General features: G+C 41.7%; 1 protein-coding gene across 13 annotated transcripts in view; it reads left to right on the forward strand.

Moving 5' to 3' along the window:
* The first annotated feature begins 209 nt into the window (after window positions 1–209).
* syne1b (spectrin repeat containing, nuclear envelope 1b) overlaps window positions 210–27,834 on the forward strand; it is a 64,239-nt gene continuing 36,614 nt past the window's right edge. For 4 of the 13 annotated variants that reach the window (XM_029139278.3, XM_055505962.1, XM_055505964.1 and 1 more), the window contains exons 1-56: window positions 5,396–5,883; window positions 7,000–7,061; window positions 9,288–9,383; window positions 9,738–9,821; window positions 10,669–10,761; window positions 10,853–11,031; window positions 11,160–11,356; window positions 11,930–12,039; window positions 12,397–12,447; window positions 12,921–13,028; window positions 13,128–13,265; window positions 13,708–13,872; window positions 13,976–14,088; window positions 14,204–14,372; window positions 14,457–14,553; window positions 14,665–14,685; window positions 15,025–15,227; window positions 15,334–15,498; window positions 15,627–15,779; window positions 15,866–16,009; window positions 16,161–16,328; window positions 16,410–16,568; window positions 16,641–16,805; window positions 16,980–17,114; window positions 17,344–17,502; window positions 17,782–17,990; window positions 18,207–18,315; window positions 18,425–18,589; window positions 18,806–18,973; window positions 19,062–19,238; window positions 19,749–19,889; window positions 19,972–20,132; window positions 20,321–20,471; window positions 20,580–20,807; window positions 20,892–20,990; window positions 21,179–21,366; window positions 21,476–21,599; window positions 21,718–21,884; window positions 22,034–22,187; window positions 22,264–22,889; window positions 23,048–23,227; window positions 23,323–23,473; window positions 23,576–23,734; window positions 23,815–23,997; window positions 24,224–24,325; window positions 24,415–24,618; window positions 24,719–24,926; window positions 25,028–25,140; window positions 25,237–25,442; window positions 25,531–25,680; window positions 25,768–26,059; window positions 26,163–26,335; window positions 26,448–26,757; window positions 26,892–27,056; window positions 27,193–27,549; window positions 27,676–27,812. In XM_029139278.3, the coding sequence (XP_028995111.1) occupies window positions 5,808–5,883; window positions 7,000–7,061; window positions 9,288–9,383; window positions 9,738–9,821; window positions 10,669–10,761; window positions 10,853–11,031; window positions 11,160–11,356; window positions 11,930–12,039; window positions 12,397–12,447; window positions 12,921–13,028; window positions 13,128–13,265; window positions 13,708–13,872; window positions 13,976–14,088; window positions 14,204–14,372; window positions 14,457–14,553; window positions 14,665–14,685; window positions 15,025–15,227; window positions 15,334–15,498; window positions 15,627–15,779; window positions 15,866–16,009; window positions 16,161–16,328; window positions 16,410–16,568; window positions 16,641–16,805; window positions 16,980–17,114; window positions 17,344–17,502; window positions 17,782–17,990; window positions 18,207–18,315; window positions 18,425–18,589; window positions 18,806–18,973; window positions 19,062–19,238; window positions 19,749–19,889; window positions 19,972–20,132; window positions 20,321–20,471; window positions 20,580–20,807; window positions 20,892–20,990; window positions 21,179–21,366; window positions 21,476–21,599; window positions 21,718–21,884; window positions 22,034–22,187; window positions 22,264–22,889; window positions 23,048–23,227; window positions 23,323–23,473; window positions 23,576–23,734; window positions 23,815–23,997; window positions 24,224–24,325; window positions 24,415–24,618; window positions 24,719–24,926; window positions 25,028–25,140; window positions 25,237–25,442; window positions 25,531–25,680; window positions 25,768–26,059; window positions 26,163–26,335; window positions 26,448–26,757; window positions 26,892–27,056; window positions 27,193–27,549; window positions 27,676–27,812 (9,167 nt within the window). In that variant the 5' untranslated portion in view covers window positions 5,396–5,807. Of the gene's footprint in view, window positions 428–1,197; window positions 1,480–5,394; window positions 5,884–6,999; window positions 7,062–9,287; window positions 9,384–9,737; window positions 9,822–10,668; window positions 10,762–10,852; window positions 11,032–11,159; window positions 11,357–11,929; window positions 12,040–12,396; window positions 12,448–12,610; window positions 12,644–12,920; window positions 13,029–13,127; window positions 13,266–13,707; window positions 13,873–13,975; window positions 14,089–14,203; window positions 14,373–14,456; window positions 14,554–14,664; window positions 14,686–15,024; window positions 15,228–15,333; window positions 15,499–15,626; window positions 15,780–15,865; window positions 16,010–16,160; window positions 16,329–16,409; window positions 16,569–16,640; window positions 16,806–16,979; window positions 17,115–17,343; window positions 17,503–17,781; window positions 17,991–18,206; window positions 18,316–18,424; window positions 18,590–18,805; window positions 18,974–19,061; window positions 19,239–19,748; window positions 19,890–19,971; window positions 20,133–20,320; window positions 20,472–20,579; window positions 20,808–20,891; window positions 20,991–21,178; window positions 21,367–21,475; window positions 21,600–21,717; window positions 21,885–22,033; window positions 22,188–22,263; window positions 22,890–23,047; window positions 23,228–23,322; window positions 23,474–23,575; window positions 23,735–23,814; window positions 23,998–24,223; window positions 24,326–24,414; window positions 24,619–24,718; window positions 24,927–25,027; window positions 25,141–25,236; window positions 25,443–25,530; window positions 25,681–25,767; window positions 26,060–26,162; window positions 26,336–26,447; window positions 26,758–26,891; window positions 27,057–27,192; window positions 27,550–27,675; window positions 27,813–27,834 lie in introns of those variants that run through there. The other 9 variants (XM_055505966.1, XM_055505967.1, XM_029139281.3 and 6 more) reach the window with 8 other exon arrangements.

Below are 27,834 nucleotides of genomic sequence, written 5' to 3' on the forward strand. Positions count from 1 at the left end.
TTATTTGATTTTTTTAAATCGACAGAAATCATCACAACGAAACAAAACAAAAGGGGAACCACTGTGTGGAAAAAGTGTTACATGCCGGAAATGTGTCTAAGTGTTTTACGACATAAAACATTTTCATCTAAAGCTGAAGTTTTTGAAACTGGCTCCAGAGCAGCGCAGCGGTCCCTAAACGCACCACAACGGAAAAGTTCCGCGAGAGAGATGCTCGAGATTCCTCCGCGATGGGACGCGAATGGGGCCTTTTGTGCCCGCAGAAGATGAGCGGGGCACGAGCCAGACCACGTTTCCGCCCCCTCCTCCAGCGGCGCGTCGCTTTGACTAACTCCTCGGCCGCCATGCGTGGTTACCCTGGCAACAGGCAACATACACACTTCCTACCTACAGTAAAGTTCAGTCAAAGTCAGCAGTGACCTAAATGGTAAGATTAAAAAAAAACTTCAGATACAAATCTCACTTGTGCTGATAATGACTTGTTTGCGCGGTGGTTGCCAGGTGCTGTTTACGTAAACGCTGCGTGTCGTTACACAGTTTTGTGATTTTAAGCTAGTGGTGCGTTGCCGTTTTAGGGACTTCCTCTCGTGTCGGTGCTCGTGCGCCATTCAGACAGCTTGCTCCTTAACCGACATAAGTGTCGAGCGTTGCTTAGGTAACGCCTAAATGATGTTATTATGGGATATACTGCGTGCACAAACGCTTAGATGTGATAAAATGTGATAAAGCATTTAGGGGAAACATTTGTGCGCCACTTTGACACTTCTGTTTGCTAACTTCCCCTTTAGTTGGTGCTAATGAGTTAACACCTTTTCAGATACTTTAATTAAACTTTTCACTTAATGTTTTATTTAATGTTTTACTTAATGTGATGTGCTGTTGTTGCCCAAATACTTGCTTATTTATATATATATATTATTTCTATGTTTGCCCTTAGTGTGTATTTCCTATACACGTCTGTGTCTTCCTGTGCATTTCCTGGGTAGTTAATGAAGCAACCCATTTCTTTTTGCACCATTTTTTAAGGGTTTTGACCTTAACACAAAATAAGAAGAGACAATATTATACACATAGTCATCTTGATGTGTATATAATAACATCATCATAATTGCTCTTTATTCAACCCAGGTACTATTAGTTAGCTAATTAGTAGGTGTGTCTTTTATTGAAATCTTTTATCATGCAACTCTTTTGCAGACAGGAAATGGAACATGCGTCTCTATTGGGCCATAAAACTGCTTGTCCCTGCATGAAACCTGAGATTCAATTGGATCCGGTCCTGCAGTGAAATTAGAATACGAGAGAGAGGGAGGGGCAGAGGGGATGTCCCAAACACAGCCGGTGTGAAGGATCTTCTGCTCTCAGCATTAGTGGCTCACCTTGTCATACAGCACAGCTGACGACAAGACAACATGGCCTTCCCAAGGCTTTCGGGTCGATCGTCCGTGGACATTGCTAACGTGATGCAAAAACTACAGGGTAAGTGTCACCCTTTCGTTCAGCCGACTTGCAGACAGAGCCTCCTCTCCTCCCGCACTGCTGCACAGCAATATTGTGCTGATTCAATGCCTGGGCTGTGTGCCCATCTGAAGTTCGCCAGCTTTTGCAGGCAGGATGCTGACACACACACACACACACACACACACACACACACACACACACACACACACACACACACACACACACACACACACACACACACACACACACACACACACACACACAAGCTTCCAGTATGGCCACCATCTACGCATAGTTTCTTTTGCCACCAGGTTTTCACATAATCTCATTAGGTGTGATAAGAAAAGAATTTAACATGCAATATCTTGTGACCAAACTACAACAACACATACTACATTGTTTGGTGACTTACATAGACTTATTAGGGGGTTATATGGAGGAACCCTATTCATTCAATTCAATGAATAACACATGATTCACATCTCTTTGAGGAGTCTGTCCGTAGTTTGTTAAATCTGTTAAATTTTTATCACCAGTAAAATTAGTTGTTTCATATATTTTTTAAGGTATATTCAAATTTACTATGTTTATTAGGTCACTTCTGAGAATGTTTATGCAAGGTTTCATGTCTGTCATTAGATTAAAAGTTAGTTGTAGTTTCCACATCCACACTTCTAATCTGTGAATCTCGCCTCGACATACTGACTTGCGACACGACTGCGGCTTCATGTATGCACAGACAATGTACTGAACAAAAATTAAACCTGACACCATTGCTGACCTTGGTAAGAGAAGCGGTCGATAGCAGGAGTCTCTTTTTGTTGGTGTCTGTGTTTTGCTGCAAGGGCATCGGGCAACAGCCATCCCTAAACACGTCTGGCTGATTTTCAGATGCATTTCCTGGGCGTACAGTGTACCAGGAAAGCAGACGTGGTACAGCTTGCTGCCATGGCAAGCTGGTGTTTTGTAACGCGTGTCTGTGGTTGTGCCAGTGTTGCCCAGTTCCTGTTGTAGGCAGACTTGTTTCCTGTGCACCTCATAGCTATTTTCATTTGCTTCTTACCACCATCTACATATTTTAGGCCCAACGAGGGAGAAATGTGTCATCACAAAAAGCCCCATCATTTGGCTGCTATTAATTATTTTAGACATTTTGACATTCTGATTTAATCATAAATATAAAATCACTTCAAGGTGTATTAAAGAATTTGCCTCTTTAAGCAAATATTTTATTTTCTTAAATTTTGCTAACTATAAAATATATTTATCTTAGCTGCTCCAGAAAATAAGTTTTGGATTTTTTTAAATTGAATTAAAGATGAGAAAGAGATTGCTACAGTTCTACATATCTCTGGCCAGTGTACAGATGCAGTGATGTAGTAAAGTAAGGTCCCATCTGGAACATATTATTGTGCCAGTGGCTTTAGGTGATGCCTGCTGTGGATGGTGAGTTGTGAGGTAGCCTGTAGCTTTTCACTGATCATCAAACTCAGCTTCCTGCTATTAACGGCGTCATGCAGAGAGGGCTGCAGCACGCTCACCTTGGCTTCAGCAACAGTTCATCTGGACAGATCAGTTATTAAAACCAGCAAATCATCTTCATCTTCACAGACGACAACACAAATGTGTAGGTGCCATGGTACTATGTGCTGTTTTACTTAAGGGCCATGTGAGGATAGCGATCAGCGTCCTGTGGCCTTGAATGCTCTCAGATTAATGCTGGTGTCTTGGCCTCGTGACAATCGTGTTGCTCTATGGTTTTGTTCGTGTGGGTTTTAGTCTTTAGTCAGCTGGCAGCGTGTCAAACAGGATATCAAGACATACAGTTGGTAGAGAATTTGTGGTGACACTTTGTAGTCTGATGAATCACCATCATAGCTTGAGCTTATTAGGTTGTTTTTTCTCAGACGTCAGATTTCTCTCACAAGGCCCTGTCACTTCCTGTGTTATGTAGGAACATAGTCTGATAATTAGTTCTTCTTATTGTTATTATTCTATTACATTATTAGGTTGATTAGCTGTCTGTAAGTAATAAATCAACTTAAATTCAGCTACACAATCATTTCTTGCCCTGCCTGATTGTTGTTGCTCTGTTTGAGCTAAAGTGAGGCTGCTCTTGACTGAATGGAAGAACAACATGGTGAGTGGGCCTTTATAGTGCTCCCAGATGACCAACAGTGAAACCAAGCCCCTACACTTCAGTGAGGTATCATCCATCGTAAGACCACTTTAAGTACGCATTACTCATGGGAATTTAGAGATGCTTTATTAGTTTGATGCTTTTTGTGGTTTCTTTTGAGGCAATCTACTTTTAATCGACTCTTACTGTGGCGGGTGATACCAAATCAGGCTTAATTAAATTAGCTGACTAAGACATAATTACTCAGTTATGAGGACCTATATTACATAAGACACTTATGCTTGTCAGAGTTAGTATATTCAGAGTTGACCTACATTTTATACATATGTCTCATTAGATAAAGTGGACAAATTAACTCACTTCAGGACTCTGGACAGCTCCTAATGACTAAGTGGATACAGCATAGAAGCACCGAACACCTGGAAAAGGAGGACGTTCTCATTTTAATCACTGCTTTAACATTTATAAAGGTACAGACTTTATTTCCTATTTGTAAATATTGATTTAAATCTTAATTCAATTAAGAAAAAACATTTTTAACGCACGCTCCACATTTTGTGATGCTGCTGTTTTCACAGAGGTTATATTAGTACATTTACTGTATATTTCACACAGTCTTGATTCCACAAGCTTAATTTTCATCTCATTTAAAATTTACAAAATATAAATAGTGCATATGTCATGATCCCTGGTCTGACCTGCTCTCTTACACTCACTCCTTCACTCTAACCACGCCCTTTATTGCAGTCCGCCCCCCTGCCCCCTCCCCCATCACCCTTCCTTATTGGCCTAATTATTATCATCTGTGGCGTTGAATTGTGTGCTCCCATTAGGCCTTGTTGCAATTGATAAATGATGATAATATTTGTAAACTTTCATTCACTGTCTTTATGTAGCCGGCTTGTTGTCTATCAATACAGTTTGAATCTTGCTGCTTTTGATGCAAAAAAAACAAAACAAAAGAATATTCACCAAAAAACATTTCTGGGCCACCAGCAGACTAAAGAGTAATAATAGCCTCATAGTTCTATTTTAGTACATCAAAAAAAGCTTTTAGTCTGTCAGTGATTGTGAAAGAATAAAGGCTTCTTCTGCAGGAAGTGATACAGTACCAAGTATAGTAGCTATTCACTATTGTGTGTTGTATTTAGAAGAGTTCAGACTGGTCAGAGGTAACGTGGGTCCTAGAATGTACAGTACAGGACAGAATGAATATGCTTCACAGCTTTCACATGATATAGTGCATGTGAAGGGAATCCCGTGTGTGTGTGTGTGTGCTTTGTCGTCACAATGCCGGTGATGCTGAGGGAGAGCAGGTGGTAGATGTCATTCTGCAGCCTCATCATTAATTATTAAGATTTCTTGCACCATGGTGGGCTTTTGTGCAGCTGTCTCTTAATTTTGTTCTGGTGTGTGTGTGTGTGTGTGTGTGTGTGTGTGTGTGTGTGTGTGTGTGTGTGTGTGTGTGTGTGTGTGTGTGTGTGTGATCAATTGGTCTGTAGGGAAATTTAATTGAATTGAATTAAAAAAATAATACAAAAACACATTCAGTTTCATTATAACAATTTGTAAATTCCTTAGTGCCTTTGAGGATTAAACCAAGTCTATAGGCGCACGCACACACACACACACACACACACACACACACACACACACACACACACACACAAAACTAAGCTTAAATCGGGATAATGCAGCGAGACCTGTGACATCACTGCTTCTCCCAAGCTGATTGGTGGAGCCTTGCATCTAGCTGATTTCTCTCCAGCCTCAGACAATATGATGGCACAGCGAGGCAGTGCAGCCAGAGCTGTACACATCCACACAGCCATGGCTCCGCTGGATGGGGAAAACACAGGAAGACGGAAGGATGGGATTGTAAATCACCCTTTCTAAAGGCGCTTTCTGCACTGTCGCCTCTGTGTGTGCGTGAGTGGCTGTGTGTGTGTCCATGTGTGTCAGCGTGTTTGTGTGTGAGAGTGTGAGGGAGGAGGGGACGTTTTCATCACAGCCTCCAGCAGCTCTTTTGCTTTCGCCGGGGAAACCAGGCAGCCAGATCTATTTAGCTTCCTGCTGGAAAAGGGAAAGGACAGACAGTTTTTTCATCTGCCCATTTTTCCACTGTGGGTTGTATTTTCACGCATACATATATGTACCCTGGAACTCATGAGATGCAAAGGCACATAGCCGTAGCGTGGGATGTAGAATGGCTCACTATAAGGATGTTTCTGCAAGGAAGACTTCTTTAAATCTGGTGACTGGATTTTTTCAGTATCTGCGTGGTAAGTAGGGCAGCAGCATCCCTTATCATTAGTCTGTGTGCTTCTAGGGAGCTAATAGAGAAAACAATATGTGCTCATGGTTTGTAGGTGAATCCTAACTATGTAACAGCATGATTCAGTAACCGCTGCACTGTAGTTTCCATTGCTCACACACACACAGCAGTGTGTGTGTGTGTGTGTGTGTGTGTGTGTGTGTGTGTGTGTGTGTGTGTGTGTGTGTGTGTGTGTGTGTGTGTGTGTGTGTGTGTGTGTGTGTGTGTGTGTGTGTGTGTGTGTGCATCTGAGTGGGCTTTTAGATGCTTCAGTGGACCTCCTGTGTACATCATTGACGATGCACTTGCCTGTGGGTTAACGTGATGTCTTTGCCCCTTGTATAGCATTCGCCTTGCTTCCTTAAACACGTGATCACAGTCTATATCTGGGTGGATGTTTAAAAATGGCCTCTATGTGCAGCACTAACACACCAACATGCGTGACACGTTGTTAGAAAGCAGTCCTTGTTGAATCACTACAACAAAAAAGAATCTGCTCTTTTGTTAAACGTGCTGCATAATGCATGAGGCATTGTATGTGAATAGATTTGTAGACCACAAAAGAGGCAGGGGGAGACCAAAACAATCATGCATGGTGTTATTTAACACACAGAGCTATAGAGAAAGGTGTTAGCACCATCTCCTCTCCGCTCATTCTTTAATCTCCTTGTTTGACCTCTTTCTGAGAGCTCTTCTTAGCAGCGTGTTTCATACGAGCATGTGTTAATCCCATGACAAACGTCTAACCACTGCAAAAGTTAGGCTTCTTACTGATACAGTACCGAGCCACAACAGTAGGTGCAGCTCGGTATCAGAGAGGTAGAGAAAGGTTGAAGCTAAGGAAGTCCTGTAAAGTCTAAATGACAACATTTTTACTGTAGTTAGGATTGATATTTTATGTTTTATGTTTCTGTGGCAACAATAAACGAACTATATTCACGTCTAATTAATTTACATTTGTAATTTCTTATAATAAGAAATTAAGTAACACCAGCTGCTCTGTCTAAGCATCAGGCTTAGGCTCAAACAGAGCATGTGGCCTCTGCCATGTAATGATGTGCTTCTGTTGTGTTTTCATTTTCAGATGAGCAAGAGGCAGTCCAGAAGAGAACCTTCACAAAATGGATCAATTCTCATTTAGCCAAGGTAGGTGCTGATTTTCATTAATGTCACAAGAGAGCTGGTAATTATTTTCCCTAAACTGGAGATTCAAGACAAAAAATAGTTATGATACCAGATAGTCAGATAAAACTGTGCTGGTCATTTGCAAAGTATTTACTGTCTATTATGACTGTTGCTTCTATGGTCAAGAGCGTTTCAGGCCCCTGATCATTTACACAGTAATTGCTGACAGACTTGACAGCCAAATGGGCCTGATAATGGGCCCTCACCACACTGCACAACATTTAACACTGCACAACATGATTTAAATTAACCAGTTAACTGTAAATGACAACATAACTTATCTTGTTTTTTAAGGTTTCACAATCAGTTCAAAATAACATTTTGATGCAACTAATGATGAGGAAGAAACACAGCCTCTTTACAGTATGACTCCAGCATGGTTCTCCTACTGGGTGATCCAGAGAAAAGAAGCTTTGGAAAGGTCATGGAGGAAACTGGTGGATGGTGATTTGCTAGAAAAACATGACAGAGCTCAGAGGCAGCTTTGCAGTTCTGTTCTAAAGCATCTCACCAGGGGTGTTCATACTCGGATGAGCTTTATACCAATAGGGAGTGTGTTTGTGTGCCATATTGGGTTTAATGGCGTTATTCACAACCCTGTGGGGCGGGGGTGTATACAGTACTGTATCTATTGTCTATTAATTGTTTGTGTGTGTATGTGTGTTCCTGAGCATTGGCGTATTGGTATGTGCGTGGGTGCTGGGTAATTTGTGTAGCGTATATGGATTTGTGGAGATTGGCAGGGACACTGTTGCAGTGTGCAGATGGAGAGCAGGGGGGTGAGGACAGTTTCCTGCAGGCAGTCGTCTGCTTCTAAGGTTTTATGGCTGGAAATTACAGGGTACTGAGTGAATAATAATAACAACACATGCTGTATTACATCACACTGTGACCCCAAAATAACAGGAGCTTAGTCACATTTCTCCTGGCAGTATAGAATAAGTTGCAGGTCATTTTAAATAACACGTACATACAGGAACAAGGCCCAGATTCATGGTGTAACAGTGGAAGCTGGCAAAGAGATTTGTTTTTGTTGAGCCTGAGCTCAAGCACGGCCTCTAAAACTTCAGAAGAATCTCAGTTATGTGGTGAGCCAACGTAGAGTCACTTTGTAGGTCTATTCTTCATTATTCATGCTCTGCGCCCAAGCTCACTCACTGTGCATACCAATAGGACTAATGTAGTATAAGCCAGTCATATTTACACTGCAGACAGCTGCCTTGTGGGAACGACAGGCTTGTGTTCTTGATGGTTTACATCGCTTTCCATCTGCACATTTAGTGATGGTGCAACGTTTTCCTAGGTGAAAGTCTGGATTATCTGAGCTGCTTCCTGCAGCTGCCCGGGTTTCCCTTCAGGCTTAGTGTCCATTTCCTTCCACATTCTGTTCCAAAGTAGCTTTTTCACTTGGGAAAATGTCATGTGACTTCATTGCCGAATATACTAATTTTCCAGGGTGTGACCGATTTAAAGATTACAAAGGTTATGCTTTAAATAGCATGTCTGATTTTTCTTTTTATTAAAACAGATAACCCTATACAGTAACATACCGTATATTCAAATGGAGATCGCTGCACTAAACACACAGCACATCCTGTAAAGTATTGTTGTGACAGGAAGATAAAAAGTTGAGAATACTGGACAGACATTCTCCTCTTCACACTGCTTTGCCCCAGATAAGCAGCCAACTGCATCCTGTCGTGGAATATGTTTAGTTGTGAAGTGGCCTGTAATACAGTGCCAAATAAAGAATTCCCCTGGTGAGCTTTTCTTTTAATTAAAGCATCAGTCTGTTTCACTTACGCCCATAGTGTTGCTTTTCTAATACAACGAGATGTAAGCCCGTCACTCATCCCTGTGAAGCCCTGTAAATGTGTGGATATGATCCAGTTAGGGTTAAATGAGTCCCGTCGCCTCAGGACTGGGCACCAGGCCACTACTGAGGGAAAGACACCATCTTTTCAGCTGCAGGGAGGCTCTGTGGTTGTTGCTAACAAGCCTGTTTCTCACGAACCGCATTTGGTTTCTCCTCGTTGTTGCTAATGGGCTCGAATACCAATATCCCTTCACACTATACACGTGTAGACTCAGTAAGGCATTACTATATGTTCTTTAGAAGCCTCGGTTCTACTCTAAAAGAAATTCTCACTATGTTTTAATTTGCCCTTTTTGTCCCCTCGTCACCAGCATAAACCACCACTGGAGGTTAATGACCTTTTTGAGGACATCAAAGATGGGGTGAAGCTTTTGGCTTTGTTGGAGGTGCTGTCTGGCCAGAGACTAGTAAGTACAGTAATGTTTTGAAATCATTTTTTAAATTTCATGCTGCTTCAGGTGCACCCTGCAGGTTTATATGTGACAAAAATGTAACAGATCTCTTTGCATTCAAGTACGGTTTGAGAGCACAGACTTTCACATCAGCAGTTAATTTATTGAAGTGGCTCTGTTTTTGATACAGTACCAAACTGCTGTCACTATCTTTTTCTCAAAAGTGCAAATTAAAAAAAATTAAACACTTAAACGTGATACCTTTTGAGCATGTTTTAAGTGAACAAATGGTATATGATATTTATAGCTCGGTATGACGTGGCTCTCTCGGTTTGTGTGATTATCACTTTCCACCCTCTGTGTCTATAGCCCTGCGAGCAAGGCCGGCAGCTGAAGAGGATCCACTGGGTTTCCAACATTGGCACTGCACTTAAATTCCTTGAAGGCAGAAAGGTAAGCATTTAAAGCGTTCTCCCAAATCTTATACATGTATGTTTGAAAGTCACTCATCCTAACAGCAGTGTCATGTCCAAGGTATGATGAAGACGTCATGAGAAAAGCTGTTTTTTAAATATGTGTTAGTGTGGTACAGGTTGTGTGTGTTTGCACAAATTGCACCACACTGAAAGAAGCAGCAGCCAGAAACAGGACTTCTTGATTACATAACCCATCTCTAAATCCCTTGGCTGTTTGAAGCCAATGTCCCACTTTCATCTGTGTCCCCTGAGGACTTACATTGTTGTGATTTCTCTCCCATTACGTGTGCCTTCAGTCTGTGTATCGAGGATCTCCGGTCAGTCGCCATTAAACACCCTGTGTGCCTATGAACTGTATGCGTTTTATTTCAATGCACGATGTCTACAAAGCAACACTTGTTGCTCTTTAAGACTGGTCATGCTTTTTTAATGACATGCATTTTGACTAGAGCAGTGGCTCCAGATGTGTCTGGCTCCCTATAGTTCTCAGCTGTAGTAATGTTGTGAAAGTTCTCCAATGCAGGTTTGCAGTAATGTGGAACATCTGCTTATCATTTAAGATGAATGCACTTTTCATTTTTCATCTGGTTGACTTTCACTGATGTTGTTTCTGCCTTCTTGCTTTGGCTACTCAGATGCTCCATTATTACAATATTTAACCTGCATCAAAGACTTTGATGACTGAGTTGAAAAAAAAAAAAGTTTGCAATATTATGATAAATGATATTGAACTTTGGTAGATTCTGGGTTGAGACTTTAAAAAAGGACAACTGTCAAGTTCTGACTTGTTTCGTGAATAATCTGGTGCTTGGTCTTTGTTTCAGATCAAACTTGTTAACATTCATGCTACTGACATAGCGGATGGACGACCATCAATAGTCCTTGGGTTGATATGGACTGTTATCCTCTACTTCCAGGTACAGTAATAATCTATAGACATACTGTAAATAAGTGCCAAAATGGACACAGTGGAATCTACTCTTTACTTTTCTTTTTGATTCTTATCAGATTGAGGAGTTAACCAGCAACCTGCCAGCCCTACAGGCACTGTCTAACAGCAACTCATCTGTAGAGAGTATAACCAGCTCTGAAACAGGAAGCCCTCCAATGAAGAGGAAGGTGGTCAACAAATTTCAGGGCAATGCCAAAAAGGCCCTTCTCCGATGGGTGCAGTGCACCGCAGCAAAGTGCGTCTTACAGTCTTTTGTAGTCAAGTTTGCTATTGCATCAGTTCACAGATTTTATATTTTATTATATTCAGATTTTATATTTTATTATATTCTTTTATATTATTTTATATGTTTGTGTTTTGTAGGCATCATGGAATTGAGGTCAAGGACTTTGGTTCCAGCTGGCGTGATGGTGTTGCATTCCAGTCAGTGATACATGCCATCAGGCCAGACCTTGTGGACATGGAGGTGGTGCGGAGGAGGAGCAACAGGGAGAATTTGGAAGATGCCTTTGTCCTGGCAGAAAATGAGCTAGGCATTCCTCGACTGCTGGATCCAGAAGGTGCCCTTCACCATTGCTAATGTTGACATTACAAAGATTTCCAGGGACGCATACTGTACCTTTTAGAGTAGAATACATGTGTGTTGTGAAGTAAATAATCCTTAAGCCGTTCAAGCTTTTTCAGACTTAACTAAAGAGACTTTACATAAAATAGACTAGGGTTTTTACGTGAAAGCAAATTGTTTACCTCTGTAATTAATGCATCATGAGCCTTGGTAAAAATGTGTGCTGTCTACAGTTCAGTTCAGTCTGCAGATGTAAAGCAGTCTGCAGTGGCTCTGCAGTCCTGTCTTCACCAGCAGAGTCGTGATGCTTTATTGCATAAAAGGCCCTGCACTGAAATGTTCACTCCTACAACAGCTTAACCCTGATTTCAGGTCAAAAATGTAGTAGACATATATAATTAGGCCTGGAGAGATTAATCTTCATTCAAAATGCTTCATTCAATGCTACCATATGTGATAATGCTGTCATATCTGTTTGTCATTTCCTATGTTTAAAATATGTAAAGTTACATACAGAAAATATTTGCTTTGTTTGTTCAGATCAGCAGGATGTGTTTGTGTGTTTTAGATGTGGATGTGGAGAAGCCAGATGAGAAGTCCATCATGACCTATGTGGCTCAGTTCCTTAAGCATTACCCAAATCCTCACCACACCGAGACAGATGGCCAACAAGATGAGGTAATGTCTGTATGATAGTGGTAAATATAAATGTATGTATGTGCATGAAGGGCAATGATTGAACAATGTGGGGGGAAAATAAAAAATGTGAAATATAATTCACAATACATACATACTTGTCCTGGATATGTTGTTGCCACACCTTTTCCCTGTATTGCAAAGTTTATCATCTTTCATTTAGAATGACCATGTAATCATCTACAGTTCACATCAATAACTGTTGAATTAAGAGTTTCAAATCGGTCCCTGACTGTTTTGAGCTTGTCCTTTTGGATTGAAAACAAATCACAGAATCAGCATTTAGTTTGTGTCACTCACTTATTTAATTTCTCCGTTTGCCTGTTTGTGCACATTAAGCTGCTTCTTGGCTCAATTCCAACTTTTGCACTGTCAGTGCCAGTACTTCAGGTGAGAGTTCAGGTCACAGTGTAGCACGTCTTCTGTTTGGAGTATGACCCCACCTCATCCTCACCCCCATTTCTCATCTGCATTTCCTCTCGCTTCCTTGCTGTTCTAATCCCTTTTGTGATCTGTTTGAATCTCTTGTGTGCCTTGCTGCTTTCTTGGATAGTCTGATCCCCAAGATATAGAGCAAATGCTCAAGGTATGTTTCACTAAATTGAGTTATGCAGACATTGCACCTTTGCTGTTCATACTGCTTTGATTTCTAAAACTCATCTGTACTAAGGGATAAGAGGTGTCTTTCTGTGGAATGTGTTAATACTCTAGTAGGTTAAGTCTTGATTCTGATCCTTGATTCGATCTAATGTGTGTTTTTGGATATTGGATTCTGTTTGAGGGTTGACTGTACTAATCAGAAAGATTGGTTCAAATGAGATTGTTTCCTGTCTAAGTCTCTGTATTATATCTGACTGTGACAGAGAGAGGAGCGGAAGATGCTGAGAGAGCTGAGGGTGTTTTTAGACCAGCTGGAGAGAGATGTGCTGCGGGCCCAGGGAGCAGAGGGAAGCCTCACAGACAAATATCAGGTGAGTCAGGCCTGGAAGACAGTGCATTGTTATATAACATTATGCATGGACAAAGACGTTCATCTCCTGCTAACACTGTTGTCTTCTCTAATTCTGCAGGTGTTTAAGAGCCTCCGTGTACAGTATGAAATGAAGAAAAAGCAGACTGATACACTTCTGCATCCAGTAAACAAGGATGGTAAACTGTCTGTGGACCAAGCTTTGGTCAAGCAGGCGTGGGACCGCTTGTCTGCCAGGGTAATTGTAATCCATACTTCTGCACAACATAAATAATGCATGAATTGGTTACAAGAAAACAGAGATAATTTGGTTAATTAATCATTCCTTTTGATTTCTAATTGAGCTTTTTACTAAACTTTTTTGCATCATCAAACTGAAATATATTATATTGAGAGGAACACAACAAGTCTTTCTCCTATTACTTGCTGCCAGTGAAAGTTCAGTGGGATGCAAGTGTTTGAATTAGAGTTTGTTCAGAGGAGGGGAGAGTGGAACAGAGGAGCTTTTGTTCAGCAGGCAATCTGCTCGTCTACACATTCACCGCTTGTCTAGACTGGAATGAATTCTGTTTTGTGGCTTGATTGCTTGTGAACATGTGGAAATGTTTTGATCAGCACAGCCTTCTCTGTGGTGGAGTCTTGCTTTGTTAAAGTGGGTTTTTAATGGCTGTCAATTGCAGCTGCTGGACTGGCACATCCATCTGGACAAGTCTCTGCCTGGTCCTCTGGGGGTGATCGGCGCCTGGCTTCACAGAGCGGAGATGGCTCTGAGAGAGGACATTCCCATTCAACATGCTCACGAAGAGACAGCCAATGTTTTTCACAGAAAACTTGAGCAGCATAAGGTAACGCCACAGAATTTTAAGGTGCTTCACTGATGTTGTTACATACTGAAGATGTGTCACAGAGAGAAACCGATTTCTTCAAGATCGTGTTTCCATTTTGCAGGAGGTATTAAAAAACCTGGAATCACACAGGCAAACGTTCCAGCAGATCCACAGGGACAGATCAGTTAATGGGGTACCTGTCCCACCCGAACAGCTCCAAGACATGGCTGAACGGTAAAACCTTAAAACAAAAAACAACAACACACATTTATTGCATGCATCGTCTTATAGCTGATACTTTTCTACATAATTGTAAAAGATAAAATGTGGCCCTTTGTTTAATTTGCAGATTCAATTTTGTGTCTACATCCACACATGATCATTTAATTAAACTGGAATTCTGGGAAATGAAGTATCGTCTGATGGCCTTTCTCATGCTGGCTGAGTCAAAGCTCAAGTCCTGGATCATTAAATATGGCAGACGAGACTCTGTTGATCTTCTGTTGCAGAACTACCTAGTAAGTTAAAATCAAGGCCACTGTGGCAGTATTATTAGCCATGTATCTATGAATGATATTTAATCTCTGTCTTTGCCATCCCAGACATTCACTGAAGGCCACAGGTTCCTTGAGCAGTATGAGATAATATTTACAGCCCTCAAGCATGCTGCAGAAGTATATGTAAAGTCTGACAGTTCAAGTAAGACTCTAATTTGTTTAAGAACCTATTCTTAAATATATTGTACATACTGTATATAAATATTGTTTTGAGTTTTAAGTAAATGGTTTTGTTATTAATTTCATGTTACAGGGTCTAAGACCTGTAACAGAGGTAAGTCTAAAACCAGCCTGACAATGTTTAAAACCTTAATTGTCTTCCATGCTAATCTGCTCTACACATGTGGAGCTGCTAACCTACTGAACCCTGAACTTACATTTAACACCAACTTAAAAATCCCAACACTGCATTATGCATGAAACATGCACCAGTCATTGCATTAATTGCGAATGCCATATTAGCATGATCCTTCTGTCATAACGCACTTTAAAATCAACCCAATGGGCAAATGATCAGCAGACATTAAATGCTATTGTATGTACAGTTGCCTGTATTAGGCCTGTATGTTTTTTTTTCTAAACATACCTAATGTATTTCTTATTGTGTTTTCAGTTGATGAAGCAGAAGGGGTGAGTAAGTTTCTCAGTGATACTACAGCTCAGTGGAAGAATCTGTCCTTGGAGGTGCGGAGTGTCCGCAGCATGCTGGAGGAGGTGATTTCGAACTGGGAGAAATACAGCAGCACAGTGGCAGCTCTGCAGGCCTGGCTGGAGGACGCTGAGCAGATGCTGAACCAGTCAGAAAATGCCAAACGTGTAGGTTTACGATACTGCAGATGATAAACAATGTTGGACATGCACAATATTGTTTAAATGTGTACTGTAGCTTTTATTTTGGCTTTGTCTGCCTGTCCTATTTTAGGATTTCTTCAGAAACATCTCACACTGGATCCAGCAGCACATGGATATGAATGATTCCGGGAACTTCCTTATTGAAACTTGTGATGATACAGTTTCTCGAGATCTGAAGCAGCAGCTTCTCCTTCTGAATGGGAGATGGAGAGAGCTGTTTGTCAAAGTCAAACATGTAAGTGTGCATGTAAACAATAAACCACACATGAAAGATGCCTAGCGTTAGGATTTAACTTTAAAATTAAATTTAAAATTATCGTATTTGTTCATACAGTAGCATGTCCTTCTTTGTTTATCTTGTAGTATGCAAGAGCAGATGAGGTGGATAAGTTGAGACAAGACTACCAAGATGGTATTAATACCCTGAAACTGTTCATGGACGCAACTAATGAGAAGATGACTGCTCCTATCCAAGTATCTTTCTTGAACATCAGAGCCTTTGTTCAAGATGTTGAGGTAAACGGCCCATCGTCCTGTTTCTTAAGTTTATTAGGTTTTCTGTTATTGAAAATAATCAAAATATCTACTTCAACTTCTCGTAGGAAATCAAGCACAAAGTGCCAGCTATGGAAGCAGCTTCTAAGGCAGCAAGTCGAACAGCTCAGCTTTTAACCAAAGACACTCCACATGAAGAGGTTTCTCAAATGATGGCTGTGATGGCCTCCATTAAAGAGCAGCTGAGCAAGGTATGTCATAGTAATATAGTATGCCACCTACAGTAAACTGAGCTACCTTTTAATGTTAAAGTAAATGGAAATGACTCACAATTTCCAGTCAAATTAATTGCTGACATGATGATAAAGACTAAAATTATTTAATTTGATATGACTGAATCAGGTGAGGGAGAGATGTTTGCCTCTGCTGAGGGAGTCCCAGTCCTTATTACCTCCACTGGAAGAAATGGAGAAGAACATTACGGGTTTCTACCAGGCCCTGGAAAAGGCCAGTCACATCACCAGCACTGCAGACTCTGAAGGACCAGTAGACTTCAAACAGAAATGCCAGGTAACTAAAATATAAGTATTTTAATGCCGTTCATGACATCATACAATGGGTTCACAACCCACTTGTCCTTGAATACTGCAGGAGCTGGCGACCTTCACACATAGTTGTAAAAAGTGTCTAACAGTGATAGAGAAAAACCACCAGGCTATCCAGAAGATAATGAACAGCAGCAAAACCCTCCAGCACATGGATATGAGTCTTCTGCAGAAAAGAGTGGCAGACCTGCAGGCTTCCTCACAGGTGAGCATCAGTCCAGTTAAACTCTAATAAAGCATTAGAGTTAAGTTTTTTTTAAAATCTCTGTATCTTTAGACCATGATTAAAGAATCTACAGAGTGGCGAAAGCATGTAGAAGCAAACAGCAGCCTCATGAAAAGGTTTGATGAGTCACGGGTGGAGCTGGAGAAGGTTCTTAAAATGGCACAGAACTGTCTGACAGAAAGAGGCAACCCGGAGGAGCTGCTCAAAAAACACACAGTAAGAGAGCAACACTTATCATAATTTTATACTGTATATAAATATTAATATTGATCTTGCTACAGCGTGTCAGAGATTTGTGCATGTCAATAATATGTAACCTGTTGTTTAGGAAGTGTGAGACGTGATTCACATTTGTTGGCTTTTATTTTATATATATATTTTTTTTTGCAGGAATTTTTTGGTCAGCTGGACCAGCGGGTCTTAAATACTTTCCTCAAAGCTTGTGATGAGCTGACCGATATTTTGCCAGAGCAGGAACAGCAGTCACTGCAGGAAACGGTCAGGAAGCTGCACAAACACTGGAAGGTTGGTGGAAATTAACCAGGATTTTAAATGGCAGCTTTTAATCAGCAATCTAAAGTTTGTTAGCACTGCAACTGCACAACAATCTCATATTTTATATAAGCATAAAATCCTTAAGCAGATAATAAGAGCTTTTAGCATTGATAATCTATCTGCATGTTTTACCTGTATGTGCCTATTAAATCTAGAATTCCTATTTCTAATTACTGTTGTCATTCATCTTATTTCCCAGGATATCCAGACAGATGCCCCCTTTCACCTCCTCCACCTTAAGGTAGAGGTGGAAAGGAGCAAGATGATGTTGTCACTACAGGAGTGCCAGGCAGAGGTGACCAGGGAGAACCGCCACCTGGCCAGCATGGGCAGTGAGAGGCTCATCAAGGAGCACAGGGTGAGCTCAGGGAGCCTTGGTGTTTGGATGTGTTTCATGTAGTGATTAACTGCTGTGTAGCAGTGTGAGGTGCTTTAATGAACTTGATCTACATAAAACAAGGTGCTTTTAATGTCCTTGTCAACTTTGTGTTGATTCGTTGTATCATTCACATTTTATTGTGTGTCATGGTCTAGCATGTACAATAAATTATGGATTCATTAGTAAAACTTGTCCTGTCCTGTATTAGTGTCAGATATGCTAAACAAGTACATGCTGCATTTATTTATTTTACTAAAGGCCTTCTTCAGGGAAAAGGGTCCTCAGTCCATCTGTGAGAAGAGACTACAATTGATGGAGGAACTTTGTCAAAAGCTCCCTGAAGGGGACCCTGCTCACCAGACCCTGGAAACAGCAAGAAAGGACTTCTCTGAAGTCCAGGACGAGATTGAAAATGCACATCAGAAGCTAATGCAGCATCAGGACAAATGGAAGGAGTACAATGCAAGGTACAGTAATTTAATTAATTATTTGATTGATGATTTTTGATTTTGTGGTAAAGTATTGCAACGTGTTACAGTAGTCACTGCATTTTTGGTTAATTAATAATAAATAATAAATAATTAATTTGGTTGAGATAATGATTTTCAGGACAAATATATTAGATAATACATCACATAAAATATTTATTTTTATTGATTGATAATGTCTGTGGTGTTAAACAGGTACGCTGAACTGTCCTGCTGGCTTATATCTAAAGAAAGCCAACTAAGGCTGCTGCGAAACCGAGCAAATGACCCCAGAAAATACAGCCAGGTGAAATCTACCATCACGGTGAGTTATTCCGAACTATGTGCTGCTGTTTTGTCACTGCAGAATTGAACTGACTGTGAAAACAGTATAGAGGACTCTTGAGCACATCACAATCTGCTATGGTGTGCAGGAGCTGAGGAATGATGCAGAGCTACAGGAGGGAAATCTGGGCTGGCTAAAAACCCGCATGGCCACACTGATTGAAATCTGTGCTGACAGCGATGCCCAGAGGCAAGGAAGTGCACTGAGCAAGCTTTCTACTGATTTTAAGGGTCTTCTTGCTTCACTCTTAGAGGTAGGAAAAACATCACACAGATTTTCCTAAGGTACTACATGCAACCCAGACAGCATATCCCCTCTGGCACTCCACAGTAAATTACCTGAAAAGGTCCAAGCGCCTCCATTATACTGTACACAGCACACATTCCTTATATTGAACTGGACAGGTTATAGCCTATATTCAGTATATCAAGTTTGTTAGTGTTTTGTTTATTCTATTTGTTTCCTCAAGGCAGAGAAGATGGTGCTGGCTGTCGGGGACTGTGTACAGTTCAGAGAAGAGGTACAATGTACACTGGATGATCTCATTGAGGGGCAGAAAGAAGCTCAGTCTGAAGTTACCAAAATACTAAATAGTCCAACTGTTAGAGAAGCACAACAACTTCTACTTGTTCACCAGGTACTGGAGAAGATTAACAACCATTAATGACAATAATTATTATTTTATTTGAAAGCTTAATGTTTTTAACACATACTTCTTCCCCTAGCAACTTTCAAAACGGCTGAAGCTGAAGAGAAAGGATGTCCAGCAGCTGATCACTAGAGGCCACCAGCTCCAGACCGAGGAGGGTCTGGGGGAGGCTCTTCAGCAGGACCTGCAGAGTTTAGAGAACACGCTCAGCAAAATGGAACAGAATATGGATTCACAGGAGCAAAGTCTTGAGGTGAACAATGTTACCAAAGCACTTCTATTCTATTATTGTAATTAATTACAATTAAAGGCTTGCTGTATGTGCGATTTGTTAGTTAGGTAAGGTTTTAAATCTTACCCTGTACAGTAGTTGTCTCAAGTGCCTTGAGACAACTTTGTTGTGATTTATATAAATAAAATTGAATTGAAATAATTAATTATTCAAAAAGTGTTAGTTAGAAAATCACAATATAGTCAGCAGTATTGTTTTAACTAGGAGAAATAACTGCAGGACATACAGTTTGGAAGTGCTCTCCTCCTCGGACTGTTAGAAGGAGGAGAGCACCTCCTGTCAGTGCAGCAGCATTTGCAGAGAAGCATTTACTGTATGGAAAATTTCTGTGCAAGAGTGTGCAGAGGTTGTTCTAGTTGCGCTGTAGGTAAAAAGCACTTGAGCAAGGTGAGGTTCATAGCTCTGTTCCTCTGTCAAATTTTGCCTCGTTGCCTCATCTTGTAGTACTAAATATATACCTGTCACCCATAGGTCACACTGGCAGCCTGGTTGGAGTTTGACAATCAGCAGGAAGCAGTACAGGAGTTTATTAACAAGGCTCGCTCAACAATGGAGAGGGACCTGAACTTCAGCAGTCCTGAGAGCCTCACTGTTGAGCTTGACCAGGCTAGAGTAAGTACAGACCACTACTGTATGGAGTGTGTTTCCACTAATTGCAATTACATTAATGAAAGGGGTTTATGTTTTTAAACAGGTGTTGTTTAAGCAGTGTGAAGCAGAGGCCTCTCATATGAACACATTGCTGAAAAGAGCAACAGAAATCCAGCTTGGGCCAAAGCACAAGTCTCTGCTTCTACAACAAGCTCGAGGCCTCAGTGAGCAAGTGGACAAACTAGAGGCGGGACTAAAAAAGGAGTAAGATGATGTATTTTACGTTTTCAGATTAACATCTGCAGATACAATAGATGATGTTTTTCACCATTATGATATTGTACCAGAGGAGCAGAGCTTGTTACTATACCAAGAGCATTGCTCCACAGTCAGATGTAGCATAGGTACTGTACTTGTTTAGCTAGTTAAAGATTTGTGTCTGTGTGTTCCAGTGTCAAGACTCTGGAAGAAATGAAAAGTCAGTGGGATCAGTTTGGTGCTAGGTTCGAAGCCTTCTCCTTGTGGATATCTGAAAGGGAAAAACAACTGGATGAATTGAAATCTTCTACTTTGCCACTTGAGCAACAGATCAACACAGTAAAGGTTCTGAGTTTTATTAAGATTGATCTTTTCAGTATGTCCACAAACACAGTACAGTTCTGTTACAATCAATACATGTATGTAACATCCACATCTGCTGTCCATACCCAGACTATTGGTGCAGAACTTCAGGAGAAGGCAGAAGTGCCTTCTCAGCTGGAGGCAGACTCCCAGTCATTGGCCCAGTTTGTGTCTTCTGGGGAGTCGGCCCGCATTAAAGCTCGTCTGACCCAAATTGGCAGGTATTGGGAGGAGCTAAAGGAGAGCGTACATCAGCTTGATGGACAGCTAGAGGAAAGATCCTCTCACCAGCAGAAGTTCAAAGTGAACCTAGAAGAGGTACTGTATATAATACTGAGTGATACATGTGTGTTGTTTAAGGAGGATATGCATTTTATAGTTTTGATATTTATTGTGTCCTAGGCACAAACCTCTCTGAGTCAGCTACATAGTAAACTGGAGTGTCCTATTAAGTCTTGCACCTCTTCAGCAGAGACCTACAGAGCTCTTCAAAGCCACATGGTATTAAAAAATCTCTTCTTCTCTTTTTAATACTATTAATAATTGTCTATTTATGCTGTATGTACTAAGCAATTACTTGTTTAATTAATTAAATACCAGATACCAGTTGTGTACAAGACATTTAGTGAGACATTGATTTCTGTCTCAAAACTTGGGTCTTTGTTTGTTGTTGTATAATTGTTCCCCAGGATGTCTATCAGTGTCTGGAAAGGCTGAAGGGAACTTTGCTGTCCCTGTCAGCTGGTGCTCGAAGGCTCAGTGACAAAGAGCAAGCAGAGAGGACTGTGACTGAACTAAACAGCAGTTATGAGCAAAATGTCTTGGAGGCAAAAGACAAACAGAGCACACTGGAGAACCTGCTTTCTGTTTGGCAAAAGTAAGACCTTTATTTTGACATATGTAGAATGACGCCAGCATAAGTCCAATATACTGTAGATCCACGTTTTACTCTTGAAGACAACCATGTTTTTGATGATGTGCTTCAGGTATGAGAAACAGCGTTCCCATTTTGTTTCCTGCTTGGAGAGAAGTGAGTCTGCATCCAAACCAGAGAGTCAGTGTTTGTCAGCAGATAAATTCAAGCTCCACACAGAGCTAAATGATTTGCAGGTATGTGGACAGTTTTACAAAGTAACCCCTAATGTTTCAACCCTACTGTAATATTTTTGGTAAATTCATTATTTATTATTGCAAATAAGTAAATATACATGTACGCATTGTCTTGCAGTCATTGCACTCAGAAGTCCAGTCCCTGGAGCCTGTGCATGCTGAGTTGGTGTCTCTAGGGATGTCACTGTATCCTACAGCAGCTGATGATAGAATAAGGCAGCTTAAAGATGACCTTGAGACCCTGCAGAAGAGACTTCATGCTCAAAATGAAGTCTTGCCTCAAAGGTAGAGTTAGAGGATTTTTTTCATGGTAAACATGTCCACAGTATCTTAGCTTGTTTTTTGTAGTATAACAATATATTATTGGACTAATATCCATCATGGTAGCAAGAGGTGGTTGTTTCTTTGGCCAATTTGACTCTTTTCTTTTTCAGAATCAAAGAGCTTCAGAACCACTTATCACTGGTTGAACAGTTTGACCAGGCCCTTAGTAGATTCTCCCAGTGGAGTGAGTCCATAGTTTCAAATCTGCACTCAACTTCTCAAATCAACATTAGCAACCTGCAGTCTGCAGCTGCTCAAGCTAAGGTAAGATAGAGCAAATTTTTTCCAGGATCTTGTTTGAAACCAGTGCACCTTATCTCTTATCATTTGACTTTTAAAGGAGACCCAGGTGGCGTTACAGAGGCAGTGCAGTGTAAGACAGAGCTTGGAGCAACAGACTGAGAAGCTCTGTCAGTTCTGTGAGCCTGGTGATGCCCAGCTCCTCCGCAGCCGAGCGGAAACCTGTCTCCTGCCCTATGTGGAGGCCCAGAACATAACTGAGCTCCAGTTAGAATGTCTTGAAAGGCTTGAGGCTTTTCTGCAGACCCATAGTGTGGCAGCAGGGGTGTTGCGAGGTCTGAGACAGACTGTTGAGAGTGCTGGCAGCTGGGACCGGGGAAGAGTAGAGGAACTCCAACAGGAGTTGGGCACTATTGTCCCTGATATTACCCAGCTTGAGACACTAGCTGCCAACCTGGACAGCAGTCTCTGTAAAAGCCACCTCCACATTAGTACTGACGAGGGCTCTCGTAAATCATGCCGTATACTGGCTGATTCACTCAGTGCTGAACTTGATGCAGTGAGGAACTTACTTGGGACTAAACAAAGTGAAGCAGAGGCCTTGGGGGCTCTGTGGGCCTCCTTCAGACAGCGTAAAGAACAGCTACTCAAAGCTGTGGAGGACATAGAAGAAAAAGCAGACCACCAAAGCTTCAAAGAGCCCAGTCTCCATGCGCTTCAGCAGAGGTAAAGCATTAATGGTGTAATTACATCAATACTTGTACATTAAGTTAGTGATATAGTCATTTTTAAGGGTTTGGAGAGGGGTGGCCCTGACAGTACCGGGGCATGCATACTGGATTCAAGGTTGTGCACATGATCAACACAGCATTTCTGTTTTTCAGGCTACGGTTTTTTAATCAGTTAGAGGACGAGCTGGAGTCACATCAGCACGAGGAACAGTGGCTGAGGGACAAGGGCAACCAGCTGGCCCAGAGAGATGCTGAGCTGGCCGGGGAAGTGCTGAGAGAAATCAACTTGCTGGACACTACGTGGGAGGACACAAAGAAACTCATCACAGAAAGGTACTGAATGAATGACTACTAAAGCAAAACTGGCAGCAGTGGACTCACCGCAACCAATGCTTACTGGAAGAGTGGCATTCCTCTCTTATTTACAGACAAGAGCAATGCAGTGCCCTTGTTGATCTTATGAGAGAATACCAAACCCTGAAAACCTGCATCAGCAGCATCACTGAGAGCACCGAACCTCTGATTGACATAAGCTCTGTTCTGAAGGACCATGAGGAAACCAAGAGATCATTAACCAAGGTTAAAGGAACATTATCGTTTGTGTATTCAGAATATGCTTTTTTTTAATTTAACTGTGGATGAAACAAATTTCCTTACTTCTGGGTTATGATCTGTTTCTAGCACGAGGCAGTGAAGGCAGATATGGCTGGCAAGCAACATGAACTTGATCAGTTTTCTACCAAAGGAAAACAGCTGTTGATTGAACTGAAGAAGATTCCGGACTGTGATTATCAAATGTTGAAAAAAGACATGGAGAAACATGTTGATCAGTGGTTGGATGTAAGTGTGACTACAGTCTCATTCGTGAATTTGCTTTACTTACTGCAGAGAGTTAAAACATGTTTTAAACACCTCCTCAGGTATCTGAGAAAATAGATGACAACATTGATCGTCTAAACCAGAATTTGGCTCTGTGGGAAGATGTGCGTAAAATCAGTGAGGACATTGAAAGCTGGACAAGCAGCTGTGTGATTGAACTGAATGAAAGCCTTACCAACCTTAACGACAGCCAGAAGGTTATGGCACGACTCTCAGTGTTACAGGTATTTTTGATTTCATAGCAAAGCTGGTTAATGTTTTTGTTTTTACCTAATAAATGTGAATATTGTCACACAGTAGAAAAATGTATTCTAGGTATTATGACCCTTTGTGTTTAGAGACATTAGACATCTTGACTTTACTAACGAGATACTGTAACACCTGGCTTTAAATGAGTAGAAATGTCAAATGGGGTGTAATACACACATCTCTCATTCGATACATCCATAGGCGGAAGTTTGTGAAAAGGAGCAGAAACTTGAAACCTTGCAGAGCAAAGTGTCAGAGCTAAAGACGTGCAGCCAGAGTGAAGAAACTCCTGCCAAACTACAGGTAATAAATATGCTAGATTTTAATTTTTATACATTTTTGTTTTATTTTTGTGAATTTTATTCAGACACAAACACTCTTAATTGTAACAGGTGCTGGAGAGTGACCTGCGCAAGAAGATCACTACTGTTCAGAAGCTCCATGAACAGTCAAGAGGAAACCTAATGGATTTTAGTTCCCAAAGGAAGCAGCTGGAGGACTACATCAATCAGATGTCTGCATGGCTAAAAAGTATGGAGGATTCCCTGGTGTCATCGCCCACTGGATCGGATCCTGAGGACATCTGCAGAGTGAAGGTACTGAGCTAGAATGTATCATGTCAACATATATCTGCTATAGGTGAGAAGGTAACGCAGTCAATAATAAAATCAACTCTTTACACTGTGTGTTTTTAAGGACCTTCAGAAAGAACTGCAAAACCAGCAAGGAAGCATTGACTCCACTAGGGAGAGCCTTAACACCCTCTGCAGAAAATATCCCTCTGAGGAGCTGTCTGGTTTAGGTTCAGCACTCACCGACCTCATCAAAACATATGAGTCTGTGAATCAACTTTCAGCCAGGACGTTAGTTTCACTGCAAAACGGTCTTCAACAGCAGTTCAGTGGTGAGAAGTTTAAATTTGAATAGCAATTTTACGCACTACTTGACTAAGTAGCATTTACTCTACATAACTATATGTCATTCGCTTTTTTCCTTACACATCAGACCTGGTTCAGGAGTTCCATCGTTGGCTTTCAGAACAGAGAGAGATAGTGAGAGAGTGTTGTGACCGATCTGGAGACACTCAAATTGTGGAACGAAAACTACAGAAACTTAAGGTAAAGCAAATCTCACTTTATGCCAGTGAAATACTTGGGTCAAAATACATGTAGCTGTACAGATGTATTGGAAAACGTGTTGTGGTTATATGTTAGGGTGCCATGGATCGTGTAGAGGAGGGTGAGATACGTCTTACTCAAGTATGTGAGGAGGGGGAGAAGCTCCTGCTTCATCTTCCCAAAGCCAGCGCTGGCCAGGTCCAGCAGCATCTTTCCTCCATTCAGCAGGACTGGGACAGCTTCGTGGAGCAGTGCAGACAGAACCAACAGATCCTGGAGGACAGTGCCTCCCTTGTAAAAGGGTAAGGCAGTTCCACAATCCAGTTCTGTAGGAGAGTGAGTTTTCAAGCCTGTGATTCCCACAGTAAGCATGTTGTAATTATGCTGCAGGTTTGAAGGTCGGCTCAAGAAGCTCAAGTGGTGGTTGGAGCACATGGAAAAAAGGCTGACTACGGATCAGCTTGAGACCAAGCAGCGTGGTCCTGAAAAGGCTGTGCTCGAGCAAGTGGAGGAATACCAACAGGAGGTGCTCAAAGAAAGGTGCTAAAAGAAACTACCGGCGTCTGAGATTGTTCAGCTAAATAGCAAGGTGCTCTTATAACTCACAAATAGCTGTCTGTCATGCAGGGATTCTTTTGAGCGGTTATGCCAGGAGGCCCAGGCACTAAATGAAGGCGGGAGAGGTGACGGTAGCGAGACGAGAGTGTCGGCTCAGCTGCAGTCACAGCACCAGGCCTTGCTGAGGCGCGTAAGAGAGAGGCTGCGCAGCTGTCAGCTGACTTTACAGGAGCAACAAGCCTTTGAAGACACACTACAGACTACCTGGTCCTGGCTTAATGGGGTCCAGGAGCGCCTGGCTTCACTCAACAGCACAGTTGGCAATAAAGAGACCTTGGAGAAAAGGCTTGGTCTTGTACAGGTCAGTGAATCACACAAAAAAATCAGTTAAGGCATATTTTTAAAAAACATCTTGATACAGAGAATTTTTTGAAAATGTGAAATGTTTTTTTTTTGTATTTTAGGATATTCTGCTGATGAAGGGTGAGGGTGAGGTGAAGCTCAACATGACAGTAGGAAAAGGAGAACAGGTTCTAAAACACAACAGAATCGAGGATCAGGAAGCCATCTGTTCACAGCTACAGAGGCTGAAGGATGCTTGGGCCAACATGCTGATGATGTCTATGAGTTGCCATAGGTAGGGAATGTGCAAAAGAAAGGGCTAAAATCCAACACTGACACCTTTTGTTCCTATACCTGTTTAAATGTGCTTGTCCTCCAGTCTTGTTTAACGCCATTGTTGTCTGCAGCCGTCTGGAGTGGACTGTGGCCCAGTGGAGCAGCTTTCAGGAGAATAAGAGCCAGCTGCAGCAGTGGATGGAGTCAGTGGAGCAGGAGGTGGGGATGACTCTGCCTCAGCAGCCCGGCCTCAAAGAGAAGTCTGCTTTGCTTGAGCGCCTCAGAGCCATCCAGGCCGATGTGGACGCCCATGCAGCAGCATTATCACGGCTGACGGATAAAGCTGTGGAGTTGCATGAAAAAACCAGCGACCAGGCCTTTGGACCAGAATCAAGAGCAGAACTCAATGCACACTTTTCTGATATCTCAGCTGTTGTCAAGGTAATAGAGATGTAGGCATGTGGTACATATATTCTGTGGCTTGTACTTTTTGGTTGCAAACTCTTACAGTATTCCATACAGATAAAAACATACTACTGTAGCAGTTGGTACTTAGCGTCTTTTTCTTCCCGAAGGGCAAAGTGCAGTCCGTGCAGAACATTGTGTCTGAGCATGAGCAGTATCTTGATTCTGTGAGAGACTTCAATGATTGGCTGGTTTCAGCAAAAGAGGAGCTCCAGAGATGGTCTGACCTCTCAGGAGACTCGCTCTCCATTAAAAGAAAGCTCTCCAAGGTGCAGGTAAGAGGTCTTGCCTTAAAAAAGTGTCTGCTCTCATTTGATCTAAAATTGCTGAGTTTTGAGTTGTTGACACTCCACATATTGTATTAAATTATCGCCCATCAAATAATATTTCTACTTCTTTTTTACTTTCTAGGAGTTACTTGACTCCAAGCAGCGTGGCAGAGAGCGGCTGAGCCGGGTTCAGAGATCTGGAGCAGTGGCCAGAGACCACACTGGTTCAGGTGGTTATGAGGCTATGGAGCGAGAGGAAGCAGCCCTGTTGTCATCATGGGAGCAGTGGGAACGCGGAGCACTACAGACACGAGCCAGTTTGGAGACTGCCCTCTCTCAAATAGCTAGCTCCGAACAAGAGTTTATCAGTCTTTCAGCACAGTTAGAACAGGATCTACAGGACTTTATGTGCCACCTCCAGGACTGGCGTAAACGTTTGACCCAGGCAGAGGGGAAAGTTGAGGGAGAGGAGGCTGTTAAAGGCTGGCAAACAGCAAAGGTTGGTCTTGGCCTAGTTTACTTCCATTGATTAGTCACTCATTAATGACATATAAAAACATATAAATAGCAATCGAGAATAAATGTTTTGTGCTTTTTCAACATTTTCTAACTTCCATCTTTCTAGGAAACATTAGAAGAACTTGTCAAAGCTGAACCCATGTGTGAAAGTCTGAAGACGCAACTTAATGATCTCTGCCGATTCTCCAGAGACATGGGTTCGCAATCTGAGAAGGTGTCTGCTCTCATTAAAGAGTACAACAGGTAAGAAATTATAAATAACCAA

This window comes from Betta splendens, chromosome 22, assembly GCF_900634795.4.
Source record: "Betta splendens chromosome 22, fBetSpl5.4, whole genome shotgun sequence".
Lineage (NCBI taxonomy): Eukaryota > Metazoa > Chordata > Actinopteri > Anabantiformes > Osphronemidae > Betta > Betta splendens.